At 37.2% G+C, this 18,186-nt stretch overlaps 1 protein-coding gene across 1 annotated transcript in view; it reads left to right on the plus strand.

Annotated features, from left to right (window-relative positions):
* ythdc1 (YTH N6-methyladenosine RNA binding protein C1) overlaps positions 1-15,838 on the plus strand; it is a 16,649-nt gene extending 811 nt beyond the window's left edge. Inside the window, exons 2-16 of the mRNA XM_059549649.1 lie at positions 1-102; positions 366-658; positions 3,131-3,494; positions 7,218-7,271; positions 7,450-7,544; positions 7,641-7,749; positions 7,853-7,970; positions 8,065-8,149; positions 8,952-9,121; positions 12,893-12,972; positions 13,318-13,354; positions 13,463-13,502; positions 13,744-13,809; positions 13,897-14,055; positions 15,025-15,838. Of these exons, the coding sequence (XP_059405632.1) occupies positions 1-102; positions 366-658; positions 3,131-3,494; positions 7,218-7,271; positions 7,450-7,544; positions 7,641-7,749; positions 7,853-7,970; positions 8,065-8,149; positions 8,952-9,121; positions 12,893-12,972; positions 13,318-13,354; positions 13,463-13,502; positions 13,744-13,809; positions 13,897-14,055; positions 15,025-15,246 (1,994 nt within the window). The 3' untranslated portion in view covers positions 15,247-15,838. The remainder of the gene's footprint in view (positions 103-365; positions 659-3,130; positions 3,495-7,217; positions 7,272-7,449; positions 7,545-7,640; positions 7,750-7,852; positions 7,971-8,064; positions 8,150-8,951; positions 9,122-12,892; positions 12,973-13,317; positions 13,355-13,462; positions 13,503-13,743; positions 13,810-13,896; positions 14,056-15,024) is intronic.
* The last annotated feature ends 2,348 nt before the right edge of the window (positions 15,839-18,186 follow it).

Below are 18,186 nucleotides of genomic sequence, written 5' to 3' on the forward strand. Positions count from 1 at the left end.
ATGGGGAACTGAATGTCCTGGAAGACATTTTGACTGATGCTCCTGACCAGGATGATGAGCTCTACAACCCTGAAAGTGAACACCATATTAATGAGAAAAAAGGTACACATGCAAAACACCATTTTAAGTCATTTCCAGATCTGATTTTATTCACACTGCAGACAATTTACACTTCAAGTCATTTTTCCAAGTGTTTAGATTTGTTTGTTCAGAGACTAGACAAAAAAATGGCTTGATTAAATTTGAATGATGCTTTTTTTAAAAATGCTTTACGTGCTGTACAGAGGCGTCTGAGAATTTTACTGCTGCTGTTGGTGTTCCTGTAAAACTCACGACATTAACTGATTGTTTACCTCATGTGTCAGGCTCTAAAAGAAAGCACGAACGAGGAGACAGCCAGGATGCAAAGCGGCTCAGAGCATCAGGACACACTACCAGACAGCCATTAAAGAGAGCTACCCCTTCTTCTGGATCAAAAAAGACAAGCAATCTCAGAAGAAGACATGTATCAGAAGACCTCTATGAAGAAAGAAAGAACCATGCTGGAAGAGGTGGTGCATCTCGGGCTGATTTATCAAAAGGATATGGTGAAAAAGGCCTGTCCCGCAGCAGAGACTCCCAGAGACGGATCAAGCCCCTGCTGCCTGAGCTGACAGAGGTAAGAGAGGATGATTTAAATCATTTGACTAATTTTTAAAACATTCACATTTGTAAAGTCAAAAATGTCATGTGGTGTAGCCATCAAGTAAATAAGCAGAACAACATGAGCAAGGATGTTGTAATCGCTGTATATCAGCATGGCTGAAACAAGTATTTCTTGCGTGGATCTACGTTATGCCACAGATTCAGGTTATAGTCTGCATTTGTTAGTTGCTTTGGATAAAAGTGTCTGCTAAATAACAAAATTTAAATATAATGTTAATGTAAATAACTAGTCCCAAATCAAATAAATTAATAAAACAAGTAAAATAAATCTCTTCATATAAACAAAATCAGGCTTTGTCTGTGCTCTTTCCATTTAAAATTAGAGGCAGACAACTACTGCATTTTAATCATGATCCAAACTAGGACTGAAACGATTACTCAAGTAACTCGATTACAAAAAATTCCTCTGCCTCGAAGCCTCTTTTAATTTATTTTAAATCTCACGTCAGGTTCTTTCGCAATTATTTTTTTAATGTGACACAACGCGTTTACGTCACCCACAAAGCGGAAGGAGACACAAGCGCTGCATCAGAGACAGTTTGGCTGCATCCGAAATCTCATCTGCAAGGAGTCAGCAGTGTTTTGATTTGAGGGCACGTGCAAACGTAAAGAGAACGTCGTGGTGTGTGTCCATTGCAAAATAGAGCTGGCATACCACAACTAGGGCCCTATGATTTCCGCGATGCAGAAAACGCGGAGGGAATCGCGGAATCCAGTCATAAAAACGGAATTTACAGTTAAACGCGGAATGGCACGGAATTTGCCAAATTTTGAATGAATTAATCAAAAATAGGTCATTGCACTCACATCAAATCACGATGTGGACTAATATCTGTAAATATTAAGCCGGAACAGTCTATTTAAATATGACTCCTGCATGTTCTGCGTGTCTCTGTTAATGAATGGAGCAGAAGCGCGTCTTCCTTTATTAACACACTGAAGCGCGCGTGACGCTCGCAGTGATTTCAGCGTCTGCTGTCTCACTAAGGATGTGAACACATGAACAACATCTCCAGAACTACTCTGACAGTCACTTCTTGAGCATTTGACCGTTTGATTTGATTAAAACTAGCGTCACATCACATACACAGAACTGTAAAGGTACGTCAACCCGTCAAAATAAAAGTCCTGTTATAGACTATTGTTCAGCAGAATGTACATAGCCTACCACTAAAAAAAAAAATCTTAACATTTTTTTTTTTTTTTTTAGGTTTAATCACACAACATTTCTTCCATGTTAATATTAAATCCCCTTTGTTTACCAAAAAGTTAAGTTAATTTTCAATAATTAAAAGATCAAGTAAATTAATGTTTTATGTGTTTAATGTTTAATGTGCATTTCAGAAAATGCTTTATTTAAAACCCCAACTGAATGGCACTTAAATGCACTTAATTCATCTGTCAACTTTCTTGTCATTGTTCACAGTACAAGTACAGACACAATGGGTAATAATTAAATGTTTATTTTTGATGTATGCATTGCATTCTATGCATTTAAAAAAAAAAAATTTTTCTAAAAAAGGAAACTTGGTTGTTCATTTTAAGAGACCTGTGACGGTCACGGAGGGACCGCACGTTCGACATGGACGATAATACGCACTTACACACACCGAGACTGTTTGGTGATACAAGAGTTTATTGTAATTATTGATCAGAGAGGGAATAAAATACCTGCAACCCTCAGGCCACACTCTCCACTGCAGAAACAAACACAGACTACCTTCCATTACAAAGACATTCACATTAATACGGGTGGCCAGCACCATTACCACATGTGGAGGGACAAACTCACAGAAAACACTTTACACATGTTCCCTTAAATATACAGAGTCTGAAAGGAACATATTGGCATGATGTTCTACTTAATAAATTTACTTTGATGTTATTAATTCGTTCACATTAAACAGGAAATAACAGCAACAACTTGGCCACGTTGCCCCTGAAACCCCCACGCTCAATTAATACATGGTAGATTCCCACCCTAAGCGGAACCAATAATCCCTGCCATTGTTTCTTACCAGGACTCTAAAAATCACGGGAAAAACGCATCAAATTTAAAATTAAACATTGTATAGTTTTCACTGTAACAGTTACACACAAAAAATCTGTAAAAATAAAATAAATACATTTCACAGGTACCTGTAATTAAAATTGAGTTTATTCATTTGTTAAACTTTCATTGAAAAACTATTTATAACTATGATTATGAAATCTAGAAAAATAAAACTGAAACCGTAAAAAAAAAAAGATCAGAAGTGAAAAGTTTAAAATTGCTTTCTTGGGGAAGGAAAATTAGATTAAGTGCATAATCTAGTGTTATAATTTGCTAATTTAAATATTTTTGCATGTACTGTCTGATCCTTTTTCACCTCCTTTTCATATGTTGCATAGATACATGATGTGTAATACAAACCCTTGTTTTCAGAAGATGCAGAGGACTAGTGAGGACAGTACAGGCAGGGCAAGTCACTCCTCCAGAGAGGAAGAAGAATATGAAACTGGCAGCTCTGTGGCTTCCTCTGAGGGCAACTGCTCGGATGTTGAAGAGGAAGGAGCCATGCAGGAGGAAGGAGAAGAGAAGGAAGCAGAAGAAGAGGAGGAGGAGGAGGAGGAAGAAGAGGAAGGGGATGAAGAAGAGGAGGAGTATGAACTGGAGGAGGAGGACCCACGGGAGAGAAATGAAGAGAATGACTACGATACTCGAAGTGAGGCCAGTGATTCCCAGTCTGAGTCTGTGTCCTTCTCGGAGGGAGAGTCTGTGCATTCAGCCTCAGGCTCAGAGGCGTCAGGTACGAGCGACTCTGGAGATTCTCACAGTTTGAGGGCATGCTGATCTTAATCCTCATGCTCATGTTTCTAAATACTCTGTTCCAAACCCCTAGTCAGTTACCTCACAGTCTGATGTCCACATGGGCTGCTACCTGGAAGTATTAGAAACAAAATCTCACAATTTAGAAAGCGTTTTTTAAGGATGATATGTTAGGGTCAATACAGCTTAATATAGGAATAGTTTACTCCTCTGCTTTGAAGCTTCAAAATTACAAAAGAACAAGAATTGTGATTTATTTAAATCTGTATGTTGGCTTGACATCAATGCCAAAAGTAGGATTTTTATTTTTTTTTCATTTGTGCAGTTAGTTTGGGGTGGCACAGAAATGTTCACAATTCAAAAACAAGAAAGTGGTTGACAACAGAATACCAAGCTGTTTTAGATCACTACAACATAGTTTTTTGCAGCTGAGGTTCAACATGCTATGGTCAGCTTATGGTGCTCAACTCCATTTTTAGCGAGTACCGTATTTTTCGGACTATAAGTCACACCTGAGTATAAGTCGCATCAGTCCAAAAATACTGTTTCTCTTGGTTCATGTCGCTTAGTTCATTTCTCTCGGTTCATGTCAAATTAATTTTGGTAAATAAGTCGCACCTGACTATCCCCTGGTTTCACAGACAGGGCTTAAGACTAGTCCTAGACTAAAATGTAAGTCTGAGCTGTTTCCATTGAAATAAACTTGCACTGACTGATCTTAAAAATATATCAGTGCCTTTTTAGTTTTAAGATGCACATCGGTAATGTTTTTTTCTAAGCATGTTTATAAAAATTACTTAAATGTCCTAATTGATCTATGGTCTAATCCTGGCTTAGTCTAAGCCCTGTCTGTGAAACCGGGCCTATAAGTCGCAGGACCAGCCAAACTATGAAAAAAAGTGCGACTTATAGTCCAGAAAATACGGTAAGCAAGATTTACATCAAACATCATCATTTAGAAATAAAAGGCTATTTTCTATCCCGTTTTAAAATGTATTTGAGAATCTGAATTTTTTTTAAAAAGTACTGTGTACTTAACAGCTTTAGTGTTTTTTGACATGGCAAGACCAACTTGATTTTTATTGTTTGCATAGAAGTAAGCATTTCCTACAAGCTTTTCTGTTGCACACTTTCTGTACGGCATCATGGGTAATGTAGTCTTCCACCATGACCAGCTGTTAAAACGAGTTGAAATTACATGAATGTATGGCTTAAAAAAAAAAAACAAATTAAAAACCTCTGAACTCAGAGTAGGTTGTTAAAAGTTATTTTTAAAAGTAAATTTCCTTATGGGAAGAAAATAGAGATTTCATTTACGGAACACGACTGTTGCATTCAGTAAGATTAAAGTGTTTGTTGGAAAGCATTTTGGGATTTAGTTTTGTAAGTCTTTGCAGCCACCTTAACATCAGGAGAGCCTCTGTGTTGTGAAGGTTGGCAGTTCACTGGATTTTGGAGGAGACCTGGAGATTAAAGACTATATATATATTTTTTATTGCATTTTCATAAGAACTATGCAACTTGCCTTACCACTGTATTCTTACTTGTGACTAGTTGATCTCTTGTTGTTAGAAGTTTTCACTATGGGTCGCTACCTGGCTGTGTTCGTCAAAGGACAGAAAAATGATTTGGCTAGAAATTGGAGCCCAAGAGATCTCAAATAATCCTTGATATTCTAACATAAGGGGCATGTTCTCCCATTTACTGTTCAGATGAGGAAAGCAAAGCCAAGAAGCACGCTAGAGGGATATCACCAATCGTTTTTGATAGAAGTGGAAGTTCAGCTTCAGAATCCTATTCAGGTATTAAATAATCCCTTAACAATACGAATAAAACATTGAAATAAGTCACAGTAACGATTTTTAAATTAGGCTTTAGTCATTTGATGTCATTCAGCAGTGTAAGCTGACTTGCCTCTGCCCTGGTGGCTTTCAAAGAAAAACCTCAATTGTTAATTGTAAAATGAAAGATCTGGAATGGCTTATGTATAGTCAGTAGGGCTGGGCGATATGACCTAAAATCAAAACCTTGATTAATTGAATGCTTTACCTCGATTGCGATTATTGAACGATTATTTTATTTTCTTATTTAACATTTTTTTTTGCATCTAGTTCAATAAAGGATTGTAGTGTAAATATACTCAACTATTAAAGGTACGATTTTTTTTTTCTTCTAATGAAAGTGTGCATTTCTTATTTAAAATTTTTTGCAAACAAAACAAATGAATATTGCCATGTCAAAAGTAGAAAATAACCAGCATCTATTGCAAACAAAATAGGCCTACATTTAAAATATTGTATCTCTTGTAAATGAATATTATTTTAAATAATGTAATGTGAACAATAGAAAATAATAACAATTATTTTAAATAAAAAATGAAAATAGTGCCCTTTTTTTAATCAGCAGTGTTCTATCTATTCTTTGTGAGTTTGTCCTGTCACTCTACATGTTTAAGTATTTACTCTAGATTCTTACTGGCCATTCAAAACAGTGAGACACAGTGATCAGGAATGTTTTTTTATTAAAGCGCAATGCAGAATGCCTACTCCGCTATGTTGCCATCAAAAACAAAATTTGCCATGCCAACCTGCTACTGTAAACAATAGCTTGCAATGCTTTCCCCGCCTCTGAGGACTTCTGGTTGGTCCACTGTTTTGGAACTGACGTTTTAGTGGTACTGCATGTAAAAGGTTAAATTCTTTTAATGCGCCACTCATGTTCAAGATGCTGCAAAAGACAGGAGCGCAACGGTCATATCTGTATAGCGCCTACTATGGCAGTATGTTTTTAATTGCAAAGTATTAATAGGATTAAAAAACGGAATAAGCCAATAAGGAAAATTAGGTCAGTTACAGATTTTGATTTTGATTCCTTTTCGATTAATCGTCCAGCCCTAAAGCCGGTCACGCACCGCGTGAGAAGTGCCGAGTAGCGCTTCATCTTTCAAATTTTAACACATTGTTTGTTGATCAGCTGAGACAGCAGTCAGTCCTGCAGTTTAAATGTTTGAGATTGCAGAGAGCCATATGATCGTTTGATCAAAGATCTGTTTCTTAGAGTAGTAAAAATATGATAAAATCGATAAGTGGCAATTGGTTGAAGTGTAGATTGACTGATGCTTGGTGAAGCAGGTCAGATTACAAATAGCTGAGTCATAATTGTATTTATACACACCTGATGGCAACCTGAAATAGTGTTAAATTTCCAACAACAACATTTTTTTTCTCTCTAATATAAATATTATCTAAAAGGGATAGTTCACCCAACCCCCCCCCCCATGTTATTCCAAACCCGTAAGACCTTTGTTCATTTTCAGTACAAAAATATATTTTTTATGAAATCAGAGAGCTCTCTGACCCTCCCATAGACAGCAACGCAACTCTATTATTCCTAGGTTTATAAACGTAGTAAGGACATTGGTGGAACAGTCATTGTGACATCAGTTGCTCAACTTCAGTTTGCCTTCTGAAGATGAACGAAGGTCTTACATGTTTGGAACGACATAAGGGTGATTAATTATTGACAGAATTGTCATTTTGGGGTGAACTAACCCTTTAAGCTTGTGGGAGTTATTTTTATTAAAGCCAGTTGTACAGTGTATAGCTGTTTCATTTTAGGACCAGTCGAAATCATGGCCCGCCAGCAGCAGCACGTTTTTATCTGTGTTTTGAATGTTAAAGTGTAGTGTGTCTCTGACTTTTAGGGTCTGAAAAGAAACATGAGAAACTGTCCTCTTCTATCAGAGCTGTGAGGAAGGGTAAGTAAATCACACTCATGTTCAGATAATGTTAGCACATTTATTTGCATCGTCGTATCAGTAACTATTTAAATTTGTTGTGACTTTTTATTATCAATTTGATCTATTCAGCCATTGCAACCATGTACTGACTACTGTTACTGCTTTTGTGACACATTTTCCCTTTTGTCTTTTGAAGATCAAACCAGCAAGCTGAAGTATATCCTTAAAGAGGCCAGGTTTTTTCTAATCAAGAGCAACAATCATGAGAATGTATCCCTGGCTAAAGCAAAGGTTTGCCACTTTACAGCACTGTTTACTGTTCGAAGAGACTTTTCTTGAGTTCAGTGGAAGCTTGTCTCATTTAACATGTACATGATCTTTCTGCAGGGTGTTTGGTCCACTTTGCCTGTAAATGAGAAAAAACTCAATGCTGCTTTCCGCTCTGCTCGAAGTGTTGTGCTAATCTTTTCAGTTAGGGAGAGTGGAAAGTTTCAAGGTACGTCTTAAAAATATTGTCTTATATTTGCTTTAGTGTAACTGATTTAACTTATTTTGTGTGGCTTTATGTTGGTGCACAAAATAATGTGTTTGTGTTTTAGGTTTTGCTCGACTCTCGTCTGAATCTCAACATGGAGGTTCTCCTATCCACTGGGTTCTACCTGCAGGCATCAATGCCAAGATGCTTGGAGGAGTCTTCAAGATTGACTGGATTTGCAGGTTCAAACCCTGAAAAAGCACATTTCTAAGGATTTTCGTTTTAATGTAGTTGTTTGCAATTATGAGCTATTGAGGTTTTCATTTCTATTTGAAGGCGGGAATTACCTTTCACAAAAACGGCTCACCTCTCCAACTCATGGAATGAGCACAAGCCTGTAAAGATTGGACGTGATGGACAGGTTAGTCAATTTAATTTGAAACTCCTTCCAATACCCGTTTTGATTTGTTTAATCAATTTTTTTCAACAATAAATATATATTAAGAATTATTATTTTTTTATTTTTTTTGGCATGCTCTGCAAACATTTTTTATTCATCCAAATATTTTCTAATATATATATATATATATATATATATATATATATATAGATAGATAGATAGATAGATAGATAGATAGATATATTTTGGAGTAATGGCTAGAAATTTCACAGCTATAACTGACAGCTATACAATCATGCACAGTTTTGCTGGAAAACTTTACTACAGTGAATGGGTCAGTCTAGTAAAAGGACAAAGTGATCTTTCCAAACAAATGTTGGCCGTTGCATCATTACTAGCCAATAACTGTGTTAGAATTATTGGCCTCTATATTTCCTGCTGGTGCACCACAACAACAAGGCAAGTGACATGTCTACTTATATTCTGTATACACTGCTTACATTAGTCCTGTGGTTCGGGGGTTGCAATTGCAAAAGTTGGATGGAATTTTAATGTCAGTCAAAAGCATAACTTCTTTCAAATGCAGAGAAAGTTATTTTAACATTTTTCTTTGAAATACACCAATGAATTGTGTACAATAAGACCAGGAACATACACTAAAAACACAAATAGTCAATAGACTTATAGCCTCTCATCCCATGCCTTTTTTAGCCTCACAGACGATTAGTCTCACAATTGTTCATATAAACAAATGTTTAATTAATTTTCTTTCTTTTCACCATCTCACATGATCTCTTGGACCTCTCTAAATGGCCGCATGCAGGAGATCGAAACAGACTGCGGGACACAGCTGTGCATGCTCTTCCCACCTGATGAGAGCATTGACTTGTATCAAGTCATTCACAAAATGCGCCACAAGAAGAGGATGCACTCAGAGCATCGATCTCAGGGCCGACTACCCCACAGAGAGCCCGTCCCTCGGGACATGGGAAGGTTAGAAATGTTCTTTGGACTGATAGTGCGCTCTTGTGTCTCCGTCACCTGATGCAAAGGGAGCAAGTGTATGCAAGCGTGTTATTTTTCCACCTTCGTCTTCATCGTCACTTGAGCAAGGGTCAGAGAAGAGCCACGATCCAAGCCGACCAGAGCAGAGCGGACCGGCTGCGGCTTTGTGGGAAAGTCACAGCATAAATCATCCGTGCTGTTGTTAATTGTGATGGTTAATGGGAGTGTAACAATTGACCTGATATGTCTGTTAATTAACAACTTAAGCCTCAGAATGGTCTAGTTAACTTTATAGTTGTAGCACTGAGGTTTGTTTCCTTATGTAGATGAGACTGTGTTTAAATTTGTTCCCAAAGCCTTTTCTTGCAGGAGTGTCCATGGGGGATAGAGCCAGTCAAATTTGGGACTCTTTTAAAAGGAGCCTTACTAATTAAACAGAAGATGGCACATCGATTTGAGGGGCAGAAAGCAGTCGTTGTTTAAAAAAAAAAAAAAAAAAGCGTTCAAGAGGAGTGTATTTTGGGACTTCTTTGCTGGTTTTCCTTTCCAGAAAAAGCTCCAGAGTGTGCTTATGAATATAGATAGTTGAAGTGTTCGGGGTATAGCATCATACGGTGAAGGAAAGAAGGAAAACAGAGAGGGAGAGACAGGGAGGAAGGGAAAAAAAAGAGCATGTTCTTCTGCAAAGCTGCCGGAGTGGGTAGTCGTCCCGTTTGCAGTGCTTATGGACTCAAATCACATCAGGGACTGTCCCTATAGAGCACTGCATTACATGAACTCTGTTCCATACCACAGTGCTCAAAAAAGGCCCAAAAAGAAAATAATGGCCACAAAAAAAGGACTTAAACGCATCCTTACTTTCTCCAGACAAACATTATGAGGAAGTTTGTTGGTTTGCATTGTCTGGCCCCAACTGATGGACTCCAGTTTGGATGCGTTACATGTGTTCACGTCCCTCCCCTTTCCCCACCCTCTTTGTTACAAAAAGCCCCTTCCTCAATATCTATGGGATGTTCCAGCTGGTGGTAGGTAGGCGATTTGGTTTCCCTCCTCTGGACTAAAGATGGTGTAAAATGATGCCTCCACCCTTCCCTTCTTCTGTTTCTCTGAGCCCTCCATGGACTGAGTACCCCAAGAGAATGGTTATTTCCAGATGTCTGGATCTTCTCTTGGTCTTTTTTGATTTGCTTTGAAATGGACTGCACCACTCCTTATCAATCCCCCTTCTTCTGCTTTACCAAGCCCTACCATTTAAAATGTGTTAAAGCATAAGATGGACTTTTAAATGAACTTTTACTCTTTAAAGTATTTGCCAACGTTAACAGTCACAAAACTACAAGAATGCGGTATGTCACACTCTCAACCAGATTTTATTGTTCTCCACTGTAGATACTGTTTTTTTGACACATTGGGTTTCTTACCATATGTTATAATAACATTTTCACTAAGGGCACCCATTTATTGAGTATATGTTCCAGTAGTTGAGTTTAGGAGTAATCTTTCTAGACAAAGTCTCATGGCACAGCATGTGGGTTTTTTGGCTTTAGGACACAGCAAAAGCTACTTAAAGTGTGCAATTCTGAGCAGGGCTCTACGGTAACATTTGGGTAAAGCTCAGGATGTTTTTTTTAATGCTAACATACTTGGAAAAGATGTTATCAGCAAACTTTGTCAAGACCTCTTTATACAAAATATAAGTATCTTTTACTGCCAAAGAACGTTATTTATAACTTAAGTCAATAACACGATAATGGAACTTTCAAATATATGGATCCCGCTTTCTTGAAATTCACAAATCTTTTTCCTGTTTTTAATGTTTGAATGGCTACTTTTTGTTGATTGCGTCCAAGTCAACAGAAATGCATTCACAAATAATGTGTTCTTGCATTAAAAAAACAGCTAGATGAAATGTAACGTAACAGAACTTGGGAACACATTTTGGGGAACGACACACCATCTTGAATATATGAAACTAGTATTACCAGACCCTCAAATATAGCAATACATAATGCACACCAAAACGCAAGAGTTAAATGGAAGACAACAAAATTCAAACAAATGCATTGTAAAACACTTTTTTTTAATAAGGGTAAATGGTATCATTTGAGTTCACGAGTTGTGATTTAGCTGTCAGATTTCCCTTCTACTGGTGTTAAAGTAAGTTTTCACTTTTGAACACAGTGAAATTCTTGCACTGTAGAGCTCTGCTGAGGATTGAGCATTAAAAAAAATTAACCACATCAATGTGGCTTTAGTATTTAAGGAATGTTCTGGGTTCAGTACAAGTTTTTGATATCCTTGCATGTATAATACAAAAGGCCCATAGTTTAGTTAATCTATAGTTAATCTGATTTAAATTTGAATATAATAAATATTAATTTATTATATAACTAATTTGATATATATATAAAAGTATATAACATGGACAAATTCAGTTTTCCATCAGTCTTGTGGCTTTACTGTTGAAAAATTGTGCACTTTAAAGGAACACTCCACTTTTTTTGAAAATAGGCTCATTTTCCAACTCCCCTGGGAGTTTTCAAGGAACTTTGCTGTCGTACCATGGGTGCAGCAAGCGCAGTGATATTATGCAGCACCTGAAAATAGTCCCCAGCTAGTTTGTGTAGTTGCAGCAATAGCAGAGTTGCTGGGGACTATTTTCAGAGTCTGTGTAATATCACTGTGCCTGGTGCACCCATGGTATGGCAGCAAAGTTCCTTGATTATTACACCAGAATGAGAGCATAGTTCCTAGCCATATCAACTTAGAAAATCGCAACTTTTCATTTTCCGTCAGTCTTGGTACACTACAGAAGAGTCAAGTTTTAAATAGGAAAAATATAGAAAGTCTTTGGTCATTTTTGAGTGAGATGCTAATGGTCTAATCAGATTCAATGATTTATGCTAAGCTAAGCTAAAAGTGCCACCACCAGACCCGGAGATCGGCTGAATGGATTCAAAAACTGTAAAACTCAACTTTAGGGGAGTTGGAAATTTTGTGTTTTTGAGTGTTCCTTTAATCTATAATGATTGTTGCTTAACTAAGTGCCTTTCTGTAACTATGTTTAAAAAAAACTAATTAAACAATATTTTTTGGTGCATAAGATGCGTTTTGGGTTTTAAAAGCATTCAGAGTTTAGTGGAAGGTAACAATGCAGTGGACTTTTTTTATCTTCCTCTTAAACATCCTTTTGAAAAATTGAAAATGTGCATGTCTGCAGTGACTGCTGTAAAGGAGATGAAGTGTAAAAACTTTTCAGAAAGGACTTGCCAAAGCACTACCGCTTCTACTAATATCAAAAAATTAAACTAAACAAATCTTGATCTAACCAACTTCACCAACTAATCAGTTGTTGGATGACTATTTGATCATCCCTTTTCACCTAGCTCAAATCAGCATCATGACAAAAATGCTCTTAGTAGATTACTTATTACTTGTATTGAACCCTGAATATTGTATGCTGGAGTCAGGACATTGAGATCTTAATATACAAAGAAAGTTTATGCTTCCAGCCGTGCTTTAATTGGTGTCATGCAGTTTAAGTATTCATGTAGTTGCTCACCAACGAAAGTTAAACAATTCACTGAAGTATTTTACTATTAAAGAAAGAAATCTGATAATATATGTAATCCTGTACCCACACTGATAACTGAAGGTTATTTTATTTGTATGGTTCATGTCTGTCTGGTGGTGTTGTTTTTTTGTTTTTCTTTTTCAAATCAGTGCCATCTTTCACATTTATGTACCTGGTTTACGTAGGCATCGTCCAGAGGTATATGACATGCACAACCGGAAGCGGCCCAGGATTGATTACACACCAGAATTCCCCCAGAGACCAGGTCAATATCCAGGACATGTAGATGTCTCTTTCTTCTGTCAATGTTCAGTGGTCTGCTTTCTGAAAGAATGCCACTGTAATATGCCACACAAAGACTTTTCTGCTCCCCTTTTAATGGCCGTTTATCGAGACAAGTGATTTGTATTTTAAGGATGGTACCTTGGGTGAGAATTGTATTTCTGTGTAGTAAGTATAAAAGCTGAATTGCACCCTGATCATCTTGAGTTTCAAATTTTTATTTTTGGCCAAAATCATTGTAGCATTTGTTTGGGTTTTTAAATTCGATGAATAATAATTGTTTTTCTGTAATTTTATGAAATTCATAACACTTTTGCTGTCTCTTCAGGTTTTATGCAAGACCCTCGCAATCCACCTGTGGACAGGTTGGTGTTGTTGTCTTTCCCTCATTAGCTTCCAAATGTAAATGGGATGTATTATAACTTGATTTATTACTTAACTTTACTTCTTATAACCTATTGCCTCTTTTACAGGCGCTTCTCTGGTGTTAGGCGAGATGTGTTCCTCAACGGAGTAAGTTTTAAATCAACATGAAATAGCATTCATAACCCAAGTATGATTTTAACAGAAAAATCTATTTGTTTTATTATATGGATGGAAGAGTTATTCACCATAAGTATTGCGAACTTTGACGCTAGATGTAGCTACTTTTCAGACATCATTAGTGACATTGTTTTTTTTCCCCGATTGTTTGGATGAATTTATAAGATGTATTTTATAAACACTATTAACACAATTTTTTTTTTATATCTAGTCCTACCATGACTATATGAGAGAATTCCACCACAACATTGGGCCCCCACCACCATGGCAAGGAATGGTAAGCCTAAACGTATTCACTGGGTTTTTCTGTATCTGTTGTTCTGGTTATTAATGTGTTTCAATCCTGACACTGTTTTATCCGAAGGCCCCCTACCCTGGAATGGAGCATCCTCCCCAGCACCCGTACTACCAGCATCATCCTCCTCCACCCCAGGCCCACCCTCCTTACTCTGGACACCATCCCATGCCCCACGATGCCCGCTTCAGGGAAAAGAGGGTTGTTCGCTCTTTTGCCTCCAGTTTGGTAATGTTTAGCCACTTAAAACCGCTCAAACACTGCCATAGCATAGAGCTGGGCGATACGACCTAAAATCAAAACCTCGATAAATTGATTACGGTTTTTTTAATACAAATTTACAAAAAAAAAATAATAATTGGCCCTTTATTAAAGGTTTTTAGTGTAAATATACTCCACTATTAAAGGTTTTTTTTTCTGCATTGAAGGATCAATTGTTCATGATTACTTGTTGAATATTTAGATCAATGGAAAACATCTTATGTTAAAAGTAATTTCAGTTTTATTGTAAAAAAAACTAGTTTTCTAAAAAATAGCAAATAACTCTTGCAAACAAAAACTGTGCGTGTCTACAACAGCAAGTTATACGCATGTATAACTTTGAATATTCATTTATTATTATGGTGAATGACGTCAAGTTGACTGTTCCAAAAATGTCAATGTATCTGAAACTATTGAATGTGGAATCTACACATATCTCGGTCTAAAACCGTGAGATGCAGTGCTCAGAATTGTTTAAAAGAAGAAAAAAAAAAACAGCAGCGCAAAATGCCATGCCAACCTGCTACTATAAAAAAAAACACTTGCCCCGCCTCCTGGGGCTTCTGATTGGTCCACTGTTTTGGAGTGTAAATTTGTAAATTCTTTTAATGCGTTGCTCACGTGAGAGATGCTACAAAAGACGTAAGTGCAACAGTTATACACGTCCATATAGTGCTGACTACTCGTGCGGTAGTATGTTTTTTAAGAAGAAAAAATTATTAGGATTTAAAAAAGAAAATTACCGACATGGGAAAATTACATTGGTTAGAGTTTCAATATTTCGGTTTCCATTTCTTTTCTATTAATCGTCCAGCCCAACAATATAGCATTGATTAACTGGAAAAAAAAATTTTCCCCAAAACTGTTTCCAAAAAAGTGTTTCTTGATGTTTAGTGTCTGATTACTCATTCGATCTTTAAAACTTTTGTTTGGTAGCATGACTATGACATGCGAGTGGATGATTTCCTGAGACGAACACAGGCGGTGGTGAGTGGACGCAGGAGCCGACCACGTGAGCGTGACCGACAGAGAGAGCGTGACCGGCCACGGGACGGGCGTCGGGACAGAGAACGAGAGCGTGGCAGAGAACGGGACCGTGAGAGAGAGCGAATTCGAGACCGTGAGAGGGAGAAGGAGAGGGGCCGATACCGGAGATAGGGGGAAAACGTTTTAAACCTTTTTTTTTTTTTCATTAGTTTTTTTTCCCACTTTTTTTTTTTTTTTTTTTTTTTTACAGTTCATCAAAAAAGTAAACCCGAATCTTTCTGGGCATTTTTTATTTTTATTTTTCTCAATCTCAGTTAGCATCATGCATGCAATGCATTTAAAATTGAACTGTGAAAACCAAAAAGCATTTTTATCCTCAATTCTTTTTTATTTTCTATTTTTAATCATTGGTTCTGTAGTTGATCCTGCAGTTGTTGAGAAGGAGCTTCCTTTACGTTTTTTTTTTTCTTCCCACTTTCAGATTGTGAGCCAGACTGTGCATTCCTTACATGGCTGTTGCAGTTTTTAGGTGTTTGCTAACTCTGCGCTTGTCTTTGTGATTTCTGTTGTACATTTAAATAAGGTCATAGGTGCCAGTATTCCAAGGCACATGGTATTCAAGGTATTCCAATATGACAATGTTGTATCAAGTATGTTTCTATAGCTTTGTCTGCCGCCAGGCTTGTTTTGATTGAGAAGTGGGTAAATATTCCCACATTTGCTTCTTGTCCAGTAAAACATAAATGTCATGAAGGTTTGTAAATTGACTCAAGTCATTTGTTGTTGGACTATCTGTTGGATACTATATGGATACATTTTGTACAAAAAAAAATAAAAGTGAATTGCTGGTGTTTTTTATTTGTGAATAGTGCAGTCAATTTAAATAAAAATACATCCCCTAATAATAATTAATACTTAAAAACAATACATTTGTTCAGAAAATGTTGTATTTTGTAAAGTTCCCCCCATTCTGATCAGAGCTTCTGAGAAAGTTTTTTTTTTGTTTTTTCAGGTAACATTCTTTTTTTCTTTTTTTTTGGTAAAAACGGATACATAATATTCTACATGATCCTACATGATTTGTAAATTGATAATGGTTTAACTAACACTAAAAAGAGCAATTCAGTGACTATAAAGTTGGTCCACTGTTCCACATCCAGGATGGAATCCACAGTGTTCTTCCAGCACTAGCATAGGCTGACAAGTGATCCCTTGATCAGCCAGGGTTGCTGAGGCATTCAAACCACTCCGCTACAGTATGTTGTATTAAAATATATTTAATTCGAGCAAATTAGTGTGCCATCATTTAAATTAGGGGTGGCACGGTTCGCTGAAAAAAAATCCGAACCGTTCGGTTCACCCCACACGGCACACGGTTCGGCACGCGCTGGGACCGCGGTTCAACTTTTAAATCTGACAGCATCTGTATGGTTTGCTGGATTGTTATAAATAGTAGAGTTGTTCCGATTCCGATACTAGTATCGGAAATATCTCCGATACCACAACAAATTCTGGCATCGGCGAGTACATGAACCCATATACCGATCCGATACCATTTTCAAGACCTAGTTATGAACGCTAGCTTTGCCTAACCGCTGCACGGTTCTTCTTCGCTGCTCAGAATGCATTGCAAACACAGGACGTTGTGCTGTAATGCCACAAGCAACCCCTGTGTAGAGCAGCGAAGAAGAAATGAAAATGCGTTAGCAGCACTGATCTATATATGACTGGATCGCTCATCGCGTTCTAAACTACCAACAGACAGTGAAGCCGCTTCTATATTATAGATCAGTGGTTAGCAGTATGTCCGCTGTTTAGCAGTATTTCAGACTGGACCAACCAGACAGTAAAACGGCGACTAGGGACCAAGACGATGCTGAAAATTTTAAAATGTGATGATACCAGCGTCTCTGTAGAACCGGTAGTAGGTTTGAGTATATTCGTTACCCGCAGCTGCGTTCAGTCGCTTCCGTGTTAGTCTAAGCGCAGGGCTCCAGACTGTAGCCGAATATATATACTAGTGTCTGTGAATATTAAACTGCAAAATACTATTTAAATATTACTCCTGCAAAGTCTACATCTCTGTGGGAGACGGGCGCAGATGCACGGGAGCTCGCTGTTTTGTGGCTTCTGCCGTGTGTCACTATATGAGGACATGAACGCATAAACCGTCACTTCATGAGAATTTAACGTTTCATTTGAGAAAACTGTCATATCATAAACACAGACACTCAAAGATCTTCATTGCGAGTAAATTGACAATATATTAAGCGACTGTTGTAGCCTACAGTAGATTTAGCTACGTCTCTATGTAGTAATAATACGTCTCTATTAATAATAATAACTATGCCTAGACGGTTGCTTGTTTTTTACTTGTTTTGTTGTAAAGAGATTATCTGATTAATATAGAATTTTTTATATTCCTAGACTTATTTGTTGCAGTTTTTTATACACCAATATTGTAAAACTAAAATACTAAAATACCTTTTTTAGTTTGCGGTGTTAGATTTTTGGCTGCATTTGAAGTTCTTTTTCGCTTAAGAAATTAAATAATATTACTGTCAAATTCATGTCAGATAATAAAAATACTGTAATAAATACAGTAGTTAACCATGTATTTGTTCATGTTTTATCAAGGGATAAGTCTGGAGCACACCATAAAATAATTCTAGAAATTTACACAGGGCTAGTAGTATATACAGCTGTATATACAGATACACACCCAGGTATCGGATCAGTACTCGGTATCGGCCGATACCCTGAGCCCAGGTATCGGAATCGGTATCGGGAAGAGAAAAAGGGTATCGGAACATCTCTAATAAATAGCACGTAAAACAAACTGGGTTCAACTTATGTATGTTTCTGTTGATGGATGCGCATTCTGGATTCCCAGACATTACAACAATAGCGATGAGGAAAAGAAAACCTGGACTAACAATTCACTTTTGATCAATGTGCTGAAATATTAGCTGTCATTTATTCCGTCATCATCCGGGTGCTGATAGCGGGCGCGCACAGATGAGACCTGAACAGCACACGTTAATATGGGTTTAAACCATAGACTGTATAAAAACAGGTTTAAACTAAACTCATTTAAGCTTTGTCAGTTTA

The sequence above is a fragment of the Carassius carassius genome, chromosome 5 (assembly GCF_963082965.1).
Source record: "Carassius carassius chromosome 5, fCarCar2.1, whole genome shotgun sequence".
Taxonomy (NCBI): Eukaryota; Metazoa; Chordata; class Actinopteri; order Cypriniformes; family Cyprinidae; genus Carassius; species Carassius carassius.